We start from the raw sequence: 20,632 nt of genomic DNA, 5'->3' as shown, positions 1-20,632 counted from the left end.
CAAACTGCGGGAAAACATGCCAGTGGCTGGAACTGGAAGAAAAAGTTTTAGAGTGGGTGAATCACCAGCGATCATCTGAATACATTGTTACCAGAGAAATGATTCGAATTCAGGCGTTGAAATGGGCCGAAAATCACTGTGAGGTCAGCGAAAATTTCAAAGCTACGTGAAGTTGGTGCATTCGATTTATGGTCTTATGTTGAGACAAAAAAAACAAAGATTGCTCAGAAAATTCCCGTGGGGTGTTGTTTACATTCAAGAACGCTGCTGGATGGACGAAGCGGGTTGCTTGAAGTGGGTTAAAGAGGTGTGGCATCAATGTCCCGCAGGTTTCGGGAAGGAAAGTCGCTATTTGTCTGGGACATGTTCAAAGCGTACTTGTCAGGTGAGACAAAAGCAGCATTGAAGGCTGAAAATATGGACATAACAGTTATCCCCGGTGGTTTGATGTCTGTGCTCCAGCCACGAGATGTGAGTTTAAACAAACCATTCAAAGAATTCATGCATCGACAGTGGAACGAATTTGACTCAAAAACAGCCAATAAATATGACCTGTCTTCCGTGTATTCGTTTTTCCAAAGTTGGCACCCTCTGGATAAGCCGACCCCCTAATTTTAGGACCAAAATTTAGGGCCAAATTCTCGGCTTATACACCAGCATTTATGGTATCCTCCCCTAACTGTCCTGAAAGCGGTGATTCAGGATAAAACACTTTCTATGGGTCTGTGAGTCACCAGATGGAAGTTCCCATAAGGACACAAGTGAACCTTGTTGTTTATACAACAATCCACTAGTTTCTGTCACTTTTACATGAGCTAGCTTTTTATTGCAGCTTTATTTAATTATTTAGATTTAAATGCCCCAGGTGTCTTAATGAGATTCAAACTCGCGTCTTTCCCGGTACACTGCCTGCTGGCCTGGTAACTCACTCAAAGTGCAGTCATACAGTGATTATCTGATTCAGCACTTGAAGTATCTGCTGTGGTCGTCCGCTTGTATCTTCTGGGTAATAGAGCATCCATTGGTACCTCTGGGTATGTAATGGGCATTGACCTGAGTTGCATGTTTAGGTATTGAGTGGATGATTGGTGTTGGATTGTAGTACACAAGAGTTGGTATAGTCATAGAGCACCACCACACCAAAAGTTAATTGTCATACTCACACATACAGTTAGGTACAGGTACAATGAAATACTTACAGCAGCTTCACAGCCACATAGATTCAGACAACACACAGATTGTAAGTTATACATCAACTATACTAGACAGTGAAGAAAAAAAATGTGCAGAACAAGACATTAATGAAAAAAAAACCTACAATCGGAGACATGTTCTTGGTAGTGCAGGAGGTGGTCCTTTACTGACGTAGGGTTAGGATTGTGCACGTCAGTTCAAGAATACTGGCCATCTGAAAATAGCTGTTTCCAAACCTAGTTGTTCAGAAACATGTGGCTTCACTCAATTTTTGAAGCTTGCTGGAACTCAGGAAGATGCATGGATGAAAGAAAAATGGAGGACAATGTGGGAGGGAAGGATTAGTTTGATATTGGAGTGGGTTAAAATTTCAGCACAACATCATGAACCAAAAGACCTGTACTTTGCAGTACTGTTCTATGTTCTCTGTTGTGGGACCAACAATAGCAGTGAGAAAAGGGCCTGGTGTACATCATGATGATCCTGTAGATATTGTCACTGGTGGGTAGGGATGTACCTTGATGGACCAGGCTGCGTCCACTAGTCTCTTCAGGCTGTGGTGTTCCTGTGTGTTGGAATTGACATACTTGGCTCACATATCTAGTCAGGATATGTGATGTTAATATAAAATAGAAATAATTGAATTATGACCTTGTAGTTGGTGGGTGAGGGTGTGTTGTTATTAGGATCTTTGCATGATCACGATGTAACAGATTCCTGTTCTCGTTTATCCAGGTGTTTGTTGAACTGAACGAGTTAACAATGGATAAGAATCATGAGATGCAGTGGAAGGAGACAGCCAGGTGGATCAAGTTTGAAGAAGATGTGGAAGAGGAAACAGATCGCTGGGGAAAGCCACATGTGGCTTCACTCAGCTTTCGAAGCTTGCTGGAACTCCGAAAGACGCTAGCACATGGTAACCATGTAGTTTACTCTGTTAGACATCTGGTAACTACAAGACATTCACAGGCTCTAAGATATCCTCAGCATTTTGAGCATTAGTTGCTCAGAATATTGAATACACTGACAGGTTAAGTTAGAGTCACAGAGTTGCACAACACAGACACAGGCCCTTTGGCCCACCTTGTCAATGCTAGCCATTGTGCTTATCTATACTAATCCCACCTACCTGCATTAATTGCATTTCTTTCCATGCTTTGCTCATTCAGGTGCCTGTCTAGGTGCCTCTTAAATGTTGTTACTGTTAACACCATAAGATATTGGAACAGAATTAGGCCATTCAGCCCATTGAGTCTGCTCCGCCATTCCATCATGGCTGATCCTGGATCCCACTCAACCCCATACACTGCCTTCTTGCCATATACTTTAATGCCCTGACCGATCAGGAAATGGTCAACTTCCACCTTAATACAGGGACTTGGCCTCCACTGTAGTCTGTTGCAGAGCATTCCACAGATCTACTACTCTCTGGCTAAAAATAATTCCTCTTTGCCTCTGTTCTATAAGGTTGGATCTCAATGTTGAGGCTGTACTCTCTAGTTCTGGATACCCCACCATAGGAAACATCCTCTCCACAGCCACCCTGTCTAGTCCTTTCAACATTTGGTAGGCTTCAATGAGTTCCCCATGCATTCTTCTGAATTCTAGTGAGTACTGGCCCAAAGCTGCCAAATGCTGCTTACATGTTAACCTCTTCATTCCCAGAATCATCTGCGAGAACCTCCTCTGGACACTGTCCAGTAACAGCACATCCTTTCTGAAATATGGGACCCGAAAATGTTGACAGTACTCCAAGTGCAGCCTGACTAGTGTCTTATAAAGGCTCAGCATTATCCCCTTGTTTCTATATTCTATTCCCCTTGAAATAAATGCCAACATTGCATTTGCTGTCTTTACCGCAGACTCAACCTGTAAATTAACCTTCTGGGAGTCTTGCACAAAGACTCCTAAGTCCCTCTGTACTTCTGATGTTTGAACCTTCTCTCCATTCAGATAATTGTGACCACTATTGTTCCTTTTACCAAAATGCATTATCATACACTTCCCAACACTGTATTCCATCTGCCACTTTTTTTGCTTATTCTTCCAATTTGTCTTAAGTCCTGCTGCAATCGCATTGCTTCCTCAACGCTACCTACCCCTCTACCTATCTTTGTATCATCCACAAACTTTGCCACAAAGCCATCAATTCCACTATCTATATCATTGACAAACAATGTGAAAAGCAGTGGTCCGAATACTTACCTCTGAAGAGCACCACTAGTCAACAGCAGCCAACCAGAAAAGGCCCCTTTTATTCCCACTCGCTGCCTCCTGCCTGTCAGCCATTCCTCTATCCATGCCAGTATCTTTCCTGTAACGCCATAGGATTTTACCTTGTTAAGCAGCCTCATGCATGGCACCTTATCAAACGCCTTCTGAAAATCCAAGTAAATGATATCCACTGTTTCTTCTTTGTCCACCTTGCTTGTTACTTCCTTGAAGAACTCTAACAGAATTGTCAGGCAAGATTTTCCTTTACAGAAGCCATGCTGACTTTGACTTATGTTATCATTAGTTTCCAAGTACCTCGAAACCTCATCCTTAATAATAGACCCCAACCACTGAGGTTAGTCTAACTGGCCTATAGTTTCCTTTCTTTTCCCTTCCTCCCTGCTTAAAGAGTGGAATGACATTTGCAATCTCCAGTCCTCTAGAACCATACCAGACTCAAATAGTTCTTGAAAACTCATGACCAATGCATTCACTATCTCTGCAGTAACCTCTCTCAGGACTCTGGGATGTAGTCTATCTGGCCCAGGTGACTTCTCCACCTTAAGACCTTGGAGATGGCCTAGCACTTTTTTTCCCCCTTTGTAATAGCAATGGCACTCACCCCTGCTCCCTGGCACTCATAGAGCTTTGGCACACTGCTAGTGTCTTCCACAGTGAAGACAGATGCAAAGTACCCATTAAGTTCATCTGTCATTTGTCTGTCCCCCCAATACTACCTCACTAACATCATTTTCCAGTGGTCTAATATCAAATCTCATCTCCTTTTTACTCTTTATAACTAAAAAAAAAACTTTTGGTATCCTGTTTTATATTATTGACTAGTCTGCATTCATATTTCACCTTTTCCTTTTTAATAGCTTTTTTAGTTGCCTTTTCTTGGATTTTAAAAATTTCTTAATCATCCAACTTCCCACTCACTTTTGTTACTTTGTATGCCTTTTCCTTGGCTTTTATTCAGTCCTTAACTTTGTTTGTCAGGCACTTTTGCCTACTCCTGTCATTTGAGAACTTCTTCCTTTGTGGGACATATCTATCATGTGCCTTGTGAACTATTTCCAGAAACATCAGCCATCTCTCCTCTGCTGTCATTCCCACCAGTATCCTCCTCCAATCCACCTAGGCAAGCTCCTCTTCCATTGCTCTGTAATTCCCTTTAATCCATTGTGATACTGATACATCTGACTTGTGCTTCACCCTCTCAAATTGTAATATGACTTCAGTCATATTATGATGACTGCCTCCTAAGGGTTCCTTTACATTAAGCTCCCTAATAAGATCTGGGTTATTACACAACACCCAATCTAGGATAGCCTTTCCCCAAGCAGGCTCAAGCACAAGCTGCTCTAAAAAGCCACCTTGTAGACATTCAAGAAATTCCCTCTTTTGCAATCTGACACCAACCTGATTTTTTCCAATCACCTTGCATATTGAAGTTCCCCATTACAAACCCTTATTACATGCGTTTTTCAGCTCCCTTTGCAATCTTAACCCTATATCCTAGCTACTATTTGGAGGCCTATATATGATTCCCTTAATGGTTTTTTTAACTTTGCAATTTCTTAACTCCACCCACAAAGATTCAACATTCATAACCCTATGTCACTTCTTTCTAAAGATGTAATTCCATCTCTTACCAACAGTGGGTGCAGACCTCTTAATGCTGCATATCCCACAATGTGCCCTCCCAACTGGAGGCGATCAGGTGCACAAGTTCTTGATTTCAGTCTCCCTTATCCTCATGCAGGTACAGTTCTCTTGGACTTGGACCAGAAAAGCTTGCCGGGCATTGCACATCAAGTGGTGGAACAGATGATCATCTCTGACCAGATCAAAGCCGAGGATCGAGCCAACGTTCTGCGGGCACTGCTGCTCAAACACAGGTAAGGTGAGGTGTAGGTCCTCAAACGGGTAAAGCGAGGCACTGCTCCTCTATCACGGGTAGAGCAAGACACAGCTCAAATACAGGTAGACAAAAGTGCTACACACAAATTGCAAGAGAGTGCAGGATCCCGATGAAGGGCTTCAGCCTGAAATTGGACTGTTTATTTCCTTCCAAAGATGCTGCCTGACTTACTGAGTTCCTCCAGCATTCTGTGTGTGTTGTTCAAGATTTCCAGAATCTGCAGAGTGAGATGCCACTCAGTGCATTAAATCTGATCTATAACTGCCCCTGCTGCACCCTTTGTAGACACTGCAGCCCCGTGTAGTCACTGAACATCATCATTGTGTATTTGTGGTCTTCGTTCCCTGTGGAAGCTGATGTAGACAAAGCTTCCCCAGTCTGGCACTGCATGGTTGGATGCCAAGGCGAGGCATCCACTGGCACAGCCAGTGGAGCTACTGTATCACAGCTTCAGGCTGGATCAACCTTTTCACTGTCTTTGTGGAATGCACCTTATGATCTTGTGGGTATGCCCCAGGAGATTTGGTTTCCTCCAGCATCCCTTATCTGTGCAGGTTTCGTGGGTTAATAGGCCTGGTGTGTAGGTGGGTTAGGAGAGCATTAAAGATTATAGTTTTATTTGTCTCATTAAATCAAAATATTAAAACATACAGTAAAATGTGTCATTTAAGTCATCTGTTGGGGACAGCGCGCAAGTGTCACCATGCTTCTGGTGGCAATGTAGTATGCCTACAACTTACTAACCTGTACGTCTTTGGAATGTTGGAAGAAACTCACAGTCACACGGAGAACATACAAGTTCCTTACAGACAGCAGCAGGAATTGAACGCGATTGCTCGCACTGTAAAACATTCCATTAACTGCTAAGCTACCATTCCACCCATTTAGTGTAAATGAATGGTTGATGGTCAGCACAGACAGTGGACTGAAGGGTATGCGTCTGCACTGTATTGCTCTAACACTGAATCTGTTAGGAACAAGATGGACTAAAGTTGCACTTTCTTTATTTAAAGCCACCCCAACAAGGACAAGGACTTTTCGTTTACACGTAACATCTCCACGGGGAGCTTGGGCTCACTGATGACCCACCATCACAGCCAGAATCACATCGCTCCAACTTCTGAACCCTCAGTCACACAGCCACTGATGGGAGAGAGCACTGATGCCGAGGTCAAAGTGACAGTGGAGAGCGCCGAGGTCAGCAAGTGTGGTGATGTTCATCATTCTGATACATAGAACATTGAACACTACAGCACAGTATAGGCCCTTCAGCCTACAACCTACTTTTAACCATCCTTTTAACCTACTCCAACATCAATTTAACCACTCCCACTCAGCCCTCCGTTTGTCTTTTATTCATGTGCTTATCTCAGAGCCACTGAAATGTCTGTAGCGTATCTGCCTTTACTACCAACCCTGGCAGTGTGTTCCATACACTCACCTCTCTTGGTGTTAAAAAAAACCTGCCTCTGACATCCCAACCACCCCCCCCCCCCCACCACCACCACCATACATTCCTCTAATTATCTTAAAATTATGCCTTCTCATATTAGCCATTTCCACCCTGGGAAAAAGGTGCTGGCTGAACATTCTATTTATGCCTCTTATCTAATACATCTCTATTAGTCTCCTTACATCTTCTGTTATTCCCAAGAGAAAAACACTACCTCACTTAATCTTTCCTCATAAGACGTGCTCTCTTGTCCAGGCAGTATCCTGGTAAATCTCCTCTGCAACCTCTATAAAGCTTGCACATCCTTGCTATAATGTGGAGACCAGAACTGAACACACTATCCCAAGTGTGGTTTAACCAGTGGCAGATGTCTTGTGGCTTTAGGCTTGTGATCACAGACCCTGAAGCACCTTTAGTGCTGCACAATGACATCTGTTGGTGTCTCAGTGAATCGTTCCAGAGTGGTGTTCTTCCTGTCACCTCCTGAAGAGCATGCAGAATGTGGCTTTATGTTATGGTCTTCCTTTTGCGTGGCTTCCCTCAATCACATGCCTGCCATCTGACAGCATATCTCTTCCTCCCTGCTCTTCCCTCTCCGTCTTCACCACATGGCCTTCCCTCCCTCTCCCTCACCTGTCCCCCATCTGCTCTCCCCCGCCTCACTCCCCCACCCGACTCTCACCCACATCACACCCCCCCACCCCACACCTGCTTTCTCCCTCCATCTCCTTCCTACCTTCCCCCTCCTGCCCTCTCCCAACTTGTCTGCAGCTGCAGCTTACTCCTTCACCTGCTACTACTCCTTCCCTCTTCCCCCTCTACTACCCCTCCCTCTCTCATCCCTACACGCTCATGTCCCTTCTCTCTCTCCCCAACTGCCTCTGTATCCACTCTTTCCCTCTCCCCTCCTGCTCCATCCTTCTTCCACCATCTGCCTCTCTCTCCCTCTCACCCCAGCTAGCTTACCTCCCCACCCTATATCTCCTCATGCTTGCTCTCTTTCTCCCTCTCCCTCTCCCCCTCCCCACTCTCCCTATTGCCTCTACACAAACCCCAAGGCTTCTGTGGTGCTGCTACACTTCACCACTCACTCTGATTTTCACCCTCTCACGGCTCCCATTCTTCCTGTAACCACTTTCCCCATCTCCAACAGAAAGAATGTCCACTGTCTGAGATGACCAGATCGAGATCAAAGCACGAACTCAAGCTCCTGGAGAAAATTCCCTACAATGCAGAGGCCACCGTCGTTCTTGTCGGTAAGGAACATGTGTTCCTCACACCCGTTTCAGGGTCCAACACTGCTGCTAATCTCTCACCCATTGTGATTAGGTTTTCACTGAAGGCTCCTTCATTACCTCCTGGTCTGGAGCCTCTCAGACCATCAGATATACTGCCCACATGCATGACGATTGTCATATTATTTCCATCTCCTTAGAAAGTGTTTCCACAACTCCAGCCCAGAGGAAATCGTGAAGCATGTTCTGTGAAGGCAGATCCATCCACACATAATTTGGTGTGCTTTTATCCACAAAGGTTTACTTCCTTGGACCCAAATGAGTCATACATTTAGTGAGACAGTGCAGAGAGATCTTTACTCAATATCCAACCGGGGTTATTACTGTTGACACACAAGAGGTACTGGAGATACTGGAAATTTAATCATTACTATACTGAGGATGTTTTACAATGCAGAGAAAATTGTACTCTATGCTGGAGGAACTCAGCAGGTCAGGCAGTATCTATGGAAGGAATGAACAATTAATATTTTGGGTGAAGACCTTCTCTAGATGCTGCGTGACCCGACGAATTCCTCCAGCATTTTATGCTCAAGATTTCTGTAATCTCTTGTGTGTAAGTTTTACGCTACGTAATCCTCATCTGGGAAACCCACACAGTTACAGAAAGAACATGTAAACTCCACACAGAGAGCACTTGAGGTTAGGAACAAACATGGGTCAATGGAGGTGTGAGGCAGCAGCTCTGTTGACTCTACACACTGCTGCCTGCCCCCTGTGTTCACAATAGGTAAATTAGGGAGGGTGGAGTGGACAAATATCAATGCGTCAACTGAATCAGGAAAGGGAAGAAAGGGTAGATGTACCTTCAGTGAATTTGCTCAGAATTATTCATGTTGTAATGGAGGTAGAAATCCAATAGGAGGGATTCAAAGTAGTTGCAAAGGGGTGCACAACCTTGGGAAGTAACAAAAAATGGAGAAGTTAAAGGAGACAGCAGTTTGGGAGGATTTGAATTGGTTTTAATTTTAGACTGTAAGATATAAAAGCAGAATTAGGCCATTTGATCCATCGAGTCTGCTCCATCATTCCCTCAAGGCTGATTTATTATCCCGCCCACACCAATTTTTATGACTTACCCTGTAATCTTTGATGGCCTGACTAATCAAGAACCTATCAACCTCCGCTTAAAATATACCCAATGACTTGGCCTCCACAGCCATTTGTGATAATGAACTCCACAGATTCAACACCCTCTGACTAAAGAAATGCCTCCTCATTTCTGTTCTAAAGGCTATCCTTGTATTCTAAGGTTGTCCCCTTTGGTTATGGACTCTCCCAATGTAGGAAATATCCTCTCCACATCCACTCCTATCTAGGCCTTTCAATATATGATAGGCTTCAATGAGATTCCCCCTATATTCTTCCAAATTTCAGCAAGTACATGACTGGAGCCATCAAATGCTCCTCATACGTTACCCTTTCAATCCCGGGAACATTCTTGTGAACCTTCTCTGGGCACTCTACAATGCCAGCACATCCTTTCTTTGATAAGAGACCCAAACCTGCTCACAGTACTTCAACTGCGGTTTGACGAATACCTCTAGAGAGTGTACTTCATTCATTTATACATGGAGCTGACTGTACTTTCCATAATTTGTATGGACCAGTAATTATAGCCTTCCCTAGCATATCACCATTTATGAAAATTCAGTGAGACTGTGGTGGGGCAAAGTCAATACATTGAATCAATGATTGTCCATCAGAGTGATTTCACCTTTATGCTCTGGACAGGGAATTAACCAATGTCTAGGTTATTATCTCAAGCTTTGCAGGAACTACTGACAATAAATACACCTAAATCACAGACAGTAAATTAAAATTGCAAATGCTGTAAATCTGAAATAAAAACCGAAAATGATGTAAACACTCAGGAGAATGTGGGGAGAGAAATAGTTAATGTTCTGGGTCAGGGACTTTATCAGAATTGGAAGAGAGACATAGAGAAGGTGGGGGAGGGCAGCAGAAGAAACAAGTGGAATTTCTCTGGCAGCATGATGATGGGCAGATAGATCAGAGGAAAGTATTTTTGTCAGTGTAATGTGTTGTTAATGTTTAATGTGACTGACTGATTGTAAAGAGAAGGAAGACAGGCAGTTAGAGATGGGGAGAGAGTGTGAGATACCAAAAGTTCGATAGTTTGATATTGAGTTCTACAGGGATAGAAAGCTCCTTGAGTTTGCATTGAGCTTCATTGTAACTGTGCAGGAAACCATAGACTGAGATCAGAGTGGGAGTGCAAAACTGAATTCAAGTGACAGGGACCAAGTATCTCAGGGTCGCATCCTTGGAATGCGCAAGGATGCTCCTCGAAGTGATCTGCTCAGTTCCTGTCAGCACTACTGAGGTAGCTTCTTAGGGCTCATTCTAGTTCTGCTTTGCATCAAGGTTGGTACCCACTGCCTTTCAGTAATGCCAGCCTTCTTCCTACATTGATGTACCTGGCCCATTATCTACTACTTCTCTTCTGCAACTATAACTTCACTCTTTTCCCTCGTACTGACTTGTGTCAGTAGCTTTAGAGTGTTCGGGGCTGCCTGAGATCGTGAAGGACTCTGTGTACTTCGTGCCTCAGTGAAGAGACGTGTTAGGTTTTACACTGCCTTTACTACCCCCAACCCAAATCAGCCACATCACTAGCCTTCCACTTCTGATCTACATTTTCAGTCTCTTTTACATTCTGTATTTTGCCCAATATTCTGCTGTTTTCTGCACCTGACATTTGTCAAACTTCCTTCTTTATTTTATATTTCCTTTGTCATTCAGGATGCCCCTCCTGTGGATGCTGTACCTTTCCTCCTCATGAGAATAAATGTGGTTTGTACACAGACTCTTGCCTTTACTCTGTATCTAACCTGTGATGTTCCTCCTCTTCGTGTGTTTTGCTGGGACAGTGTATAGATTGAGTTTTACTCTGTACTTAACCTATGTTTTCCTTGCCCATGCTGTGTGTGACAGGAAGGTCATAGAGTTATACAGCACGGAAGCAGACCCTTCAGCCCAACTCGTCTCTGCCAACCAAGTAGTCTTCCTTGCTTGGGATTGGTGTGGGTTCCCTGTTATTTGTCCATCTATATTAATGGTTAGTAAATTTGCAGATGACACAAAAATTTGTGGTGTAGATAGTTAGATAGATAGATAGATACTTTATTCATCCCCATGGGGAAATTCAACTTTTTTCCAATGTCCCATACACTTGTTGTAGCAAAACTAATTACATACAATACTTAACTCAGTAAAGAATATGATAGTGGACAGTGAAGAAGGTTATCTAAGATTACTGCAATATCTAGACAAAAAAATTGGTCAAGTGAACCAGGAAATGGACCAAGATGCGATTCAGCTTGAACAAGGGCAAGGTGTTGTATTTTGGTAAATTAAACCAGGGTAGAACTTGCACAGTGAATGATAGGGCACTGGAAGGTGTTGTACAACAGAAGGGTACAAGTGCATAGTTCCCTGAAAGTGATGACTCAGAGACATAGTGGTAAGGACATTCAGTGCAGGAGTTAGGACAGCATGTTACAACTGAACAGGTTGTTGGTGAGACCACACTTGGTGTATTGTGTGCAGTTCTGGTCATCCAGATATAGAATCGATGTCATTAATCTGGAAAGAATGTGGGCAAGATTCATAGGGGTGTTACCAGGACTGGAGGCTTTGAGCTACAGGGAGATAGGCTGAGAGCAGACCTTATCGAGGTTTCTAAAATCATGAGGGGAGTAGATAGGTGAATGGTCATACTCTTTCCCCCACCCCCACCCCCCAGCATAAGGAAGCAAAAAAATTCAAGGACGTAAGTTTAAGATGAGAAGGAAAAGATTTAAAAGGGACCTGGGCAGCAGTGAAGGTAGCAGGTATATAGAATGAGCTACCAGAGAACATGGTAGAGGTGGTACAATTGTAGTAGGTTAGAAGTGGCCACGGTGAAAGCAAGACTGGTTTTGAAGAATTGGTAAGATAACTGGGGAAAAAACATTTGGACAACTACATGGATAAGAATATTTTAGAGGGCTATGGGCCAAACTCTTGCAAATGGGAGTAGCTTGAGAGACATTTTGTTCAGCATGGACAAGTTGAGCCAAAGGTATAGCTCTATGACTGTGTATCTAACCCATGCCGTTCGTTCCCTGGAAGTGTTTAATGTAAGAGTATAGATAAAAGTTTGCTCTATATCTAACCATTCAGTTCCTACAGTGGGATTGTTTGATGGCACAGTGTAGAGGGACTTGGTATCTGGTCCATAGTGTCCCTGCCCTGGAAGGGTGTGATGGAACACTATAGAGGGAGCTCCTGTATTCTGATTTCTCATATTCTTTGCTTTCGTTCACACTTCAAGTATGCTGCTATAGAGAGAAGCTCTCTTTTTGTGTCCCTACAGGGTGTGTTGAGTTCCTGGAACATCCAACAATGGCCTACGTTCGGCTACAGTCAGCAGTGGAGTTGGAGTCGGTGTTGGAGGTTCCCATCCCAGTCCGCTTCCTCTTCATCCTGCTGGGACCATCCACCAGTAATCTGGACTACCATGAGATTGGCCGCTCCATTTCCACTCTCATGTCAGACAAGGTCAGGGTCTGGAAGTTGTGGGGAAGTCATTATCAATAAATTCCAAATCCCATAAATAAATCAGATTCAGGTTTAATATCACCATCACATATGACATAAAATTTATTTTGCTGCAGCAATGCAGTGCAAAAATGCAAAAATTACTATAAATTACAAAATAAATAGTACAAAAAAATGAGAGGTAATGTTCATGGGTTCATAGATTGTTTAGAAATCTGATAGTGTTGGGGAAGAAGCTGTTCCTAAATCATTGAATTTTGCTCTTCAGGCTCCTGTTCCTCCTCCCCAGTGGTAGGAACAAAAAGGAGGGCATGTTGTCAGTGGTGAGGTTTTTATTGATGGCTGCCACCTTCTTGAGGCTCCATCTCTTGTAGGTGAGCTGGGTTGTACATAGGATGGAACTGGCTGAGTCTACAACCCTCTGCAGCCTCTTGTGCTCCTGTGCATTGGAGCCTCCATACCAAATGGTGATGCAATCTATCAAATGCTTTTCATTATACATCTGACTAGGTGACGTACTGAATCTCTTCAAGCTCCTAATGAGGTAGAGCTGCTTGCATCCCACCTATTACAAAAATGCATGACCTCGCACTTCCCCACATTAAACTCCATTTGTGAATTTTTGCCCACTCACTCAATCTATCCATATCTCTAGCAGAATTACGAATTACTTTATTATTTATCATGTGTATGTACCTAGATACAGTGGAAAAACTTGCCATCCATATAGATCATTCCAAACATAAGAACATCAAGGTAATACAAAGAGAAAAGCAGTAACAGCATTCAAGGAATGTGCAGTGCATCTAAATAAATAAAGTGCATTGGCCATGATGAGGTAGACAGAGAAATCTCAAGAGTTCACCTTTATCATACAAGAGGTCTGTTCAGAAGTGTTATAATGATGGGATAAAAGCTGTCCCTGAGCCTGGTAGTATGTGTTCTCAAGCTTTTGAATCTCATGCCTGATGGGAGGGGGAAGAAGGGAGAACGTCCCGGGTGTGAGGGTCTGTGATTATCTTGGCTGCTTTTTCTAGACAGTCAAGAATCACAGCATCCTTATTGCATTGTGTCCTTTCATCTATTTTCATATCATCAGTAAATTTTGGGTCTTCAATGAATGTTTACTGTTCCTTTCTGCACATCATTAATGTAAGCAGTGAACAACTGTGAGCTAAGGACTGATCCTTAGAGTATCTCACTCATTACCTCCCACCAGCTCAAAAATAACCCATTTATTCCAACTCCCTATTTTCAATGAGATAGCCATTCCTACACACTTTCTCTAATACCATGTATGCTTAATATATGTACCAGCCTCCTGTATGGCACCTTGTCAAATGTCTTTTGGAAATATAAAAATATTACATCTATAGGTTCCCCTGTATCAACTTTCATAGACTACTACACAGTTACATGCCCTTTGGCACATCTAATCCATGCCAAACTATTACCTCTTTGTAACATCCTGAAAGAATTTTTGCAGGTTTGTCAAATGTGATTTACCTTTCATAAAACCATGTTGACAGAGTTTCATTATATTCTGTTCTCCTGTAAGGTTAGTTGTCTCCTCATTGATCAATTATTCCAGCATCTCACCAGTGATACATATTAAACTATGACCTGTAGTTCCTTGTCTTCTGCCTTTCTGCTTATTATTGTTTACTTATTGCACAAGAGCTTGTTCCTGGATAGGCTAGATTTGATTAGATATAGTACGTCACAGTGAAATGTGTCAATTACATCAATGAACAACACAATCTGAGGATGTGCTGGGGCAGCCTGCAGGTGTCACCATGCTTGCAGCACCAACATAGCATGCCCACAACTTCCATTCCCACTGCTCTCTTTCACCATCCACCCCCAGCCCGCTTGAATCACCTTCCTGTTCATGAATTCCTTCAATATCCTTACCAGAATGCCCTTTCACTCATCCCACCCCCACCTTGAATCCCCTGCCTCAATGCCCCCCTTCCATTTCTCTCACTCCAATCTCCCTGCTGTTGGTTTGTGGATGCTTCACTTTGTTGCTGTTTTACAGAATTTCCATCGAGCCGCGTACCAGGCAGATGACCGGAATGACTTGTTGAATGCAATCAATGAGTTCCTGGACAGCAGCATTGTTATCCCTCCCTCCGACGTCCCAGGGGAGGAACTGCTGCTCTCAGTCGCACAATTCCAGCGCAAGATGCTGAAGAAGAGACAGGCAAAAGAGGAGAAGGCATTGTCCAAAGAGATCAAGAGTCAGGAGGAGAGAGGTGGGCAACTGTCTAAACCCATCACCACTCAACTGTTTCTCTTCCTACCATCCTTCGCTGTTCCATGACCTCCTAACTGTGATCACCTTACCAGCCTTCTCTCCATCTAAGCTTCAAAGAGCAGTCAATACATTTGGCAAAAGAACACAAGAAAACAGGAGCAGAGTGGGCCACCAGGTCCCTCAAATCTGCCCCGATGTTCAACATGACAAAAATTGATCTATACTGGCTTCAAGACATGGTAGCGTAGTGGTCAGCACAGTGCTATTACAGCTTGACATTTTCCAGAGTTCAGACTTCAATTCCGGTCCCATTCTATAAGGAGTCTCTATGTGTCCTCCCAGTGGAATGCGTGGGTTTTCACCCAGTGTTCCGGGTTCCTCCCACAGTCCAAATATGTACCAGGTAGGTCACTTGGTCATTGTAAATTGTCCCATGATTAGGTTAGGGTTAATTGAGGTTGTGAGGTTGCGGGGGTAGCGGAGCTCAAAAGGGCCGGATGGTCTACCTCACGCTGTATCACTAAATAAATAAATAAACAAACAAACAAACTTCTCAACTGTGCAGTTCCCCAAAGCCCTCAATTTTTCCAAATATTTATTTATAGAACATGGAACAGGAACTTCAGCCTGCAGTGTATTGAACATGATGCAAATCCAAACTAATCCCATCTGCCTGCACATGATCCATATTCCTCCAATTTGTGCTTGTTCATGTGTCTTATCTAAATGTTTCTTAAACTTTACTGTTGTATCTGCTTCCACCATCTCCTCTGATAGTGTGTTCCAGGGTGTGTGTTGTTAAGCCTTTACGAGCTTTTATATCTTCTGCGCAATGGGAGGGGGGAGAAGAGAAAGTGATGTCTTTGATTATTCTGGCTGTTTTCCCAAGGCAGTGGGAAGTGTGGTGTCCTTGGAGGGAAGACTAGTTTCCATGATGGACTAAGCTGTGTCCACAACACTCAGCACTTTCTTGCGGTCACAGGCAGAGCAGTTGCCCTACCAAACTATGATGCATCTGGATAAGATGCTTTCTATAATGCATTGATAAAAATTAGTGAGGATCAACAGGGTCAAGTTGAATAATGTACCTATTATTGCACCCCTGTCCTCTCTCTCTGACACTCTGACCTGAACTCTCCAGCTGCCTGTCCTGAGTGACTCTGCTGTTGCCCTCACAGCTCTCCTGAAGCCAAAGAAGCCGGATGAGGAGGATCCTCTGAGACGGACCGGGAAACCATTTGGTGGGGTGGTTCGGGATGCTGCCCGCAGGTACCCTCAGTACCTGAGTGACTTCAAGGATGCACTGAACCCTCAGTGTATGGCCGCCATCATCTTCATTTACTTCGCTGCCCTTTCGCCAGCCATCACATTTGGAGGGTTACTCGGTAAGAGAGCAAAGGCACTGGAAGAAAACAGACATTCGGCTCTGACCTGACCAATTTCATTCAACTAAAGCATTGGCTCCATTTCTCTCCCCTGACCTGAGTATTACCAGCATTTATTGTTTTTATTTAATCTCTGTCCTACCTTTCACAACTTTAGGATATTTCAAAGTATTTCACAGCCAATTAATGTTTTTTAAAAATATCCTCCTTTTATTCACGGGCTATCCAAGTCCCATAGAGTCTGAGTTGTCTATAACCCATGTGGGTTTGAGTGGGGCCCGATTATTCCCACCAACCTGAGGGTCATCAGGTGTTCTTGCTAAATGGAGACAATGTTAGCCTCACAGGAATTTTTTCCTCTGTCCTCTGGTAATCCCTTTCCATAACCTTGCAATAGCACGTTTACTTTCTGAGCTCACATGATTTGCTTAATAGAGCTAGCAAACGGGCTCAGTGCTTGGGGAGAGACATGAAACCGTACAGCAGAGGATGAGGCCCTTCGGCCCACCACATCTGTGCCAACCAAAATGCTATTCTAACTAATCCTATGTGCCTGTGCGTGGTACATATCCCTCCATTCACTGCCTGATCATGTACTTGGCTGAAACATAGAACAGTACAGCACATTAATACTGTGTGGCACTCTAAAAGTCTCTTAAACACCACTATTGAATCTGCTTCCACCATTTTCCCTGGCAGCCCATTCCAGGCATCCACCACTTTCTGTTCAAAAATTAAAATACTTGCCATGTAAATCCCCTTTGAACTCTTAACTCCCCCTTTCATCTTAAACCAATCTAATATATGACATTTCCACCCTGGGAAAAAGACTGTCTATGTACTTTGTGCCTCTTGTAGTTTTACAAACTTCTAGTAGATCGCTCCTCAGTTTCCGGTACTGTAGAGAAAACTATTTGCTGGTTGGGTTTCCTTCTCCTTCAAGTAGTTTTGGAGTATTTTGCAGAAGCAGGGTAGGTGACCTCTCCTCAAAACCTTGAGGTGTCTACTGTGAGTAACTCACGTCTCAGAAGCCTGTGTGAAGTTGGGGATCACCACTGCCCAGAAAACCATGAGTGAAAAGCTGAAGTTAACCATGAATTCACCAATTAATGTTTCCTGTGTACTGCCAGTGAATGATAACCACCCATTGTGTTTCAGGGGAGAAGACCATGGGTTTGATTGGTGTCTCAGAACTCATCATTTCAACAGCCATACAGATGATTATCTTTGGTTTGCTAGGAGCCCAACCACTACTAATTGTCGGGTTTTCCGGCCCATTGCTTGTATTTGAAGAAGCGTTCTTTAAGGTGCGTGTGCTGCTGGGTTTCAAACTACTCAGGCAGATGTTTTGCATAAAAATTAATTTCTTCTACCTTATAGCCCTACCTATAGTCACAGGACTACAGGGCTCCAGCAATAACGGAATTATCCAACACCCTAACCCCAAAGGCATACGTCCCATTGCTGGATTGAGGTACTATATTCTTCTGTTCTACATAAGATTCAACATTCCTTCACAAAACCCAGTGCTTGAATCACTCCCAATAGGTTCATCTTGGTATAAGGGCTGAAGTAATTTCCTTATCCATTTAATACATCACTGGATAACCACTTTCACACTCCCTCTCAAGTTTGCACATTCACATGCAGTTATTGAATTTTAATTTACCTTAAGGATAGGTGTGGGTTTGAGTTGGTGTCTGATTATTCATGCCAGCCTCATTGTCATCAGGCTCTCCTGCTGATCTGGTCTTCACATGGAGACAATATTGATTTTGCTTGATGCATGAACACACTCTCACACTCTCTTGTACACTTGTCACACCTCTCTCTGCCCGTTGACGAGACCAACACTGCCAAAGCACATTTTTATCAGAAGTGCCGGCCTTCATGTGGGTCTGTTACCTTTTGTATAATGTGGCCATACATCACATTCATGACACCCTCCCCTCCTCTCCATAGACTCTGTCTACACTTCTCACTGCCTTGGTAAAGCAGCCAATATAATCAAATACTCCACCCACCTTAGGCATTCACTGTTTCCCACCCTCCCATCGGGCAGAAGATATAAATGCCTGAAACCACACACCACCAGGATCAAGAACAGCTTCTATCCCACTGTTATAAGTCTATTGAAAAATTCCCTAGTACAATAAGATTGACTCTTGACCTCACAGTCAACCTCATTTCCTCAGCCTTGCACCTTATTGTCTGTTTGCACTGTACTTTCCCTGTATCTGTAACACTTCTTCATTCTGTTATTGTTTTCCTTGTACTACCCCAATGCACTGTGTAATGAATTGATCTGTATAGATAGTATGCAAAACAAAAGTTTTTCACTGTACCTCAGTATGTGTGACAATAATAAATCAATTTACAATTTACATGACACAAGTATCTTTGGGGGTTTCAGTATCTGGGAATACCAAATGTTCCAATGAAGGGCCCCAATCTAAAACTATCCAATTCCTTCTACACATGTTGCTTGATCCGTTGAGTCCCTCCAGCAGATGGTGCTCTTTTTTTTTGCTCTGGAATCTGGCAGTAGGCTCAGATCTTTCAAGTGGAGCTTAAACCCATAATCTTCAGCGCAGGGGAAAGTGATCGAGCCAGAGGGGGAGAGTATGTAAACTCAGAAGTTTCAGAGCAGTGGTTCTCACTTCTCTGTCTGACTCTTTCACCAGTTCTGTGACTCGAACAAAATGGAGTACCTGACAGGCCGAGTGTGGATCGGGTTTTGGCTGATTCTCATCGTTGTGGTGACCGTGGCATTCGAAGGCTCCTTCCTCGTGAGATTCATCTCCCGGTTCACTCAGGAAATCTTTGCTTTCCTCATCTCAATAATATTTATTTATGAAACATTCTACAAGCTGGTAAAGGTAAAATCCACAGATTCATATCCCTGCATATCTGAAACTGGAAGTGACAAACCCCTAAACCAAGAGCATAAACTAATCAGCCCTGCATACAGGCCATTGAGTAATAATCCTCATACTCAGTCCAGGGAGCAATAATTGCTCCATACGCAGCTGGCAAGGAGGCCTTTGACAAGATATTATGCAGCAGATTGGTCCAAAAGCTAAGAGCCCAGGGATTCAGAGCAAGTGGCAAAATTGCCTGAATAATATAAAGTAAGGAGTGATGTTGGGGGTTGCTTTTGTTTTTGGAACTCTGTGACCAGTGGGGTACCAAAGGGATCCTTACTGTTGTTATATAGAGGCTGTGAATGTAGGAGATATAGTTAGTATGTTTGTAGATCACAAGGTGGTGTGTGGATAGTGAGGAGGATGGTCAAGGATTACCTGAGCAATGACAGATGGAATTTAATACTGATAAATGTGCAATGGTGCACAGCACAGAAGTGAGCCCCATCATTTCACCAGTAGCCCATTCTGGAAGGAGTGAGAAAGTGAGGTCATACGCAGTATGTGATAGGATCCTAAGTAGTACTGAGCCAGAGAAAAACTTAATTTGTCAAGCAGAAAACAGGGAGTTCAAAGTGCAGCTTTATTACACACTGGTAAGGCCACAGCTGGAACACTGCAATTCTGCGGACCATATATGGAGTCCAGGAGAAGGAGTAGTCCCGAAATGTCACCTGTCCATTTCTTTCTGTAGATGAGTTCCTCCAGCATTTTTTGTGTTGCTCTAAGGAAACCATTTTGTCACCCAGAGGTGTCTGGAATCTGGAACACACTGCTTGGGGTGTGGTGGAAACAGAGACTCTCAGAACATTGAAGAAGCAACTACATATGGACTTGAATTGTCAAGGCCAAACAGGCTATTGAGCAGGTTTGAAAAAAATGTGGTAGTGCAGAGGGTCACCATGGTTGTTATGGGCTGAAAGGCCTGTTTCGGGGTGCTAATGATTCATGGAATATGGCTCTATAACTGTAAGGTGAATGTCATTAGAGTAATGGATGCCAGCACAGTCTGGTTCCCCATCCATTTTACAATCCTGTGTTAGATAAGGTAAGCAGGTGCATGTGTGAGGCATGTTGAGCATGTATAAACAAGGCAGTGAGAATGGGCATGGAGGAGAAGGGGAGCATAAGCAGACTGACAGGCAAATGCATGATGGAGAGTATTCTTGCAAGCAAGCAGAGGTGAGATTGTGAGGCTGAATTGGGATGTGTGTACATCTGTGGGGATGGGGAGTGTGTCACATCTGATTGAGGCTAGGACATGGATCGTTGATCTGTTTTTCCATTCAGTCAGCTGACCAGTTGGTGAGTTAGCTCCTGCTCCCTGCTCTTGCCATTAATACTTCTCGTCAACAGATGAACTAGACTGATGAACAACTGTCCTGGCTTCATCTGCTGTTTACTGAGAGAACTGCAG

At 43.5% G+C, this 20,632-nt stretch overlaps 1 protein-coding gene across 10 annotated transcripts in view; it reads left to right on the top strand.

Moving 5' to 3' along the window:
- The window catches only part of LOC140727548 (anion exchange protein 2-like), a 251,153-nt gene that overhangs the window by 209,108 nt on the left and 21,413 nt on the right, over positions 1–20,632 (top strand). For all 10 annotated transcript variants that reach the window (XM_073045039.1, XM_073045022.1, XM_073045078.1 and 7 more), the window contains 9 exons: positions 1,930–2,110; positions 5,174–5,309; positions 6,346–6,529; positions 7,939–8,041; positions 12,462–12,646; positions 14,688–14,904; positions 16,085–16,291; positions 17,450–17,598; positions 18,976–19,170. In XM_073045039.1, the coding sequence (XP_072901140.1) occupies positions 1,930–2,110; positions 5,174–5,309; positions 6,346–6,529; positions 7,939–8,041; positions 12,462–12,646; positions 14,688–14,904; positions 16,085–16,291; positions 17,450–17,598; positions 18,976–19,170 (1,557 nt within the window). The remainder of the gene's footprint in view (positions 1–1,929; positions 2,111–5,173; positions 5,310–6,345; positions 6,530–7,938; positions 8,042–12,461; positions 12,647–14,687; positions 14,905–16,084; positions 16,292–17,449; positions 17,599–18,975; positions 19,171–20,632) is intronic.

Source organism: Hemitrygon akajei, chromosome 1 (assembly GCF_048418815.1).
Source record: "Hemitrygon akajei chromosome 1, sHemAka1.3, whole genome shotgun sequence".
Classification (NCBI taxonomy): Eukaryota; Metazoa; Chordata; class Chondrichthyes; order Myliobatiformes; family Dasyatidae; genus Hemitrygon; species Hemitrygon akajei.
The sequence above is the reverse complement of the archived record's forward strand: the minus strand, read 5'-3'. Positions and strand labels throughout refer to the sequence as shown.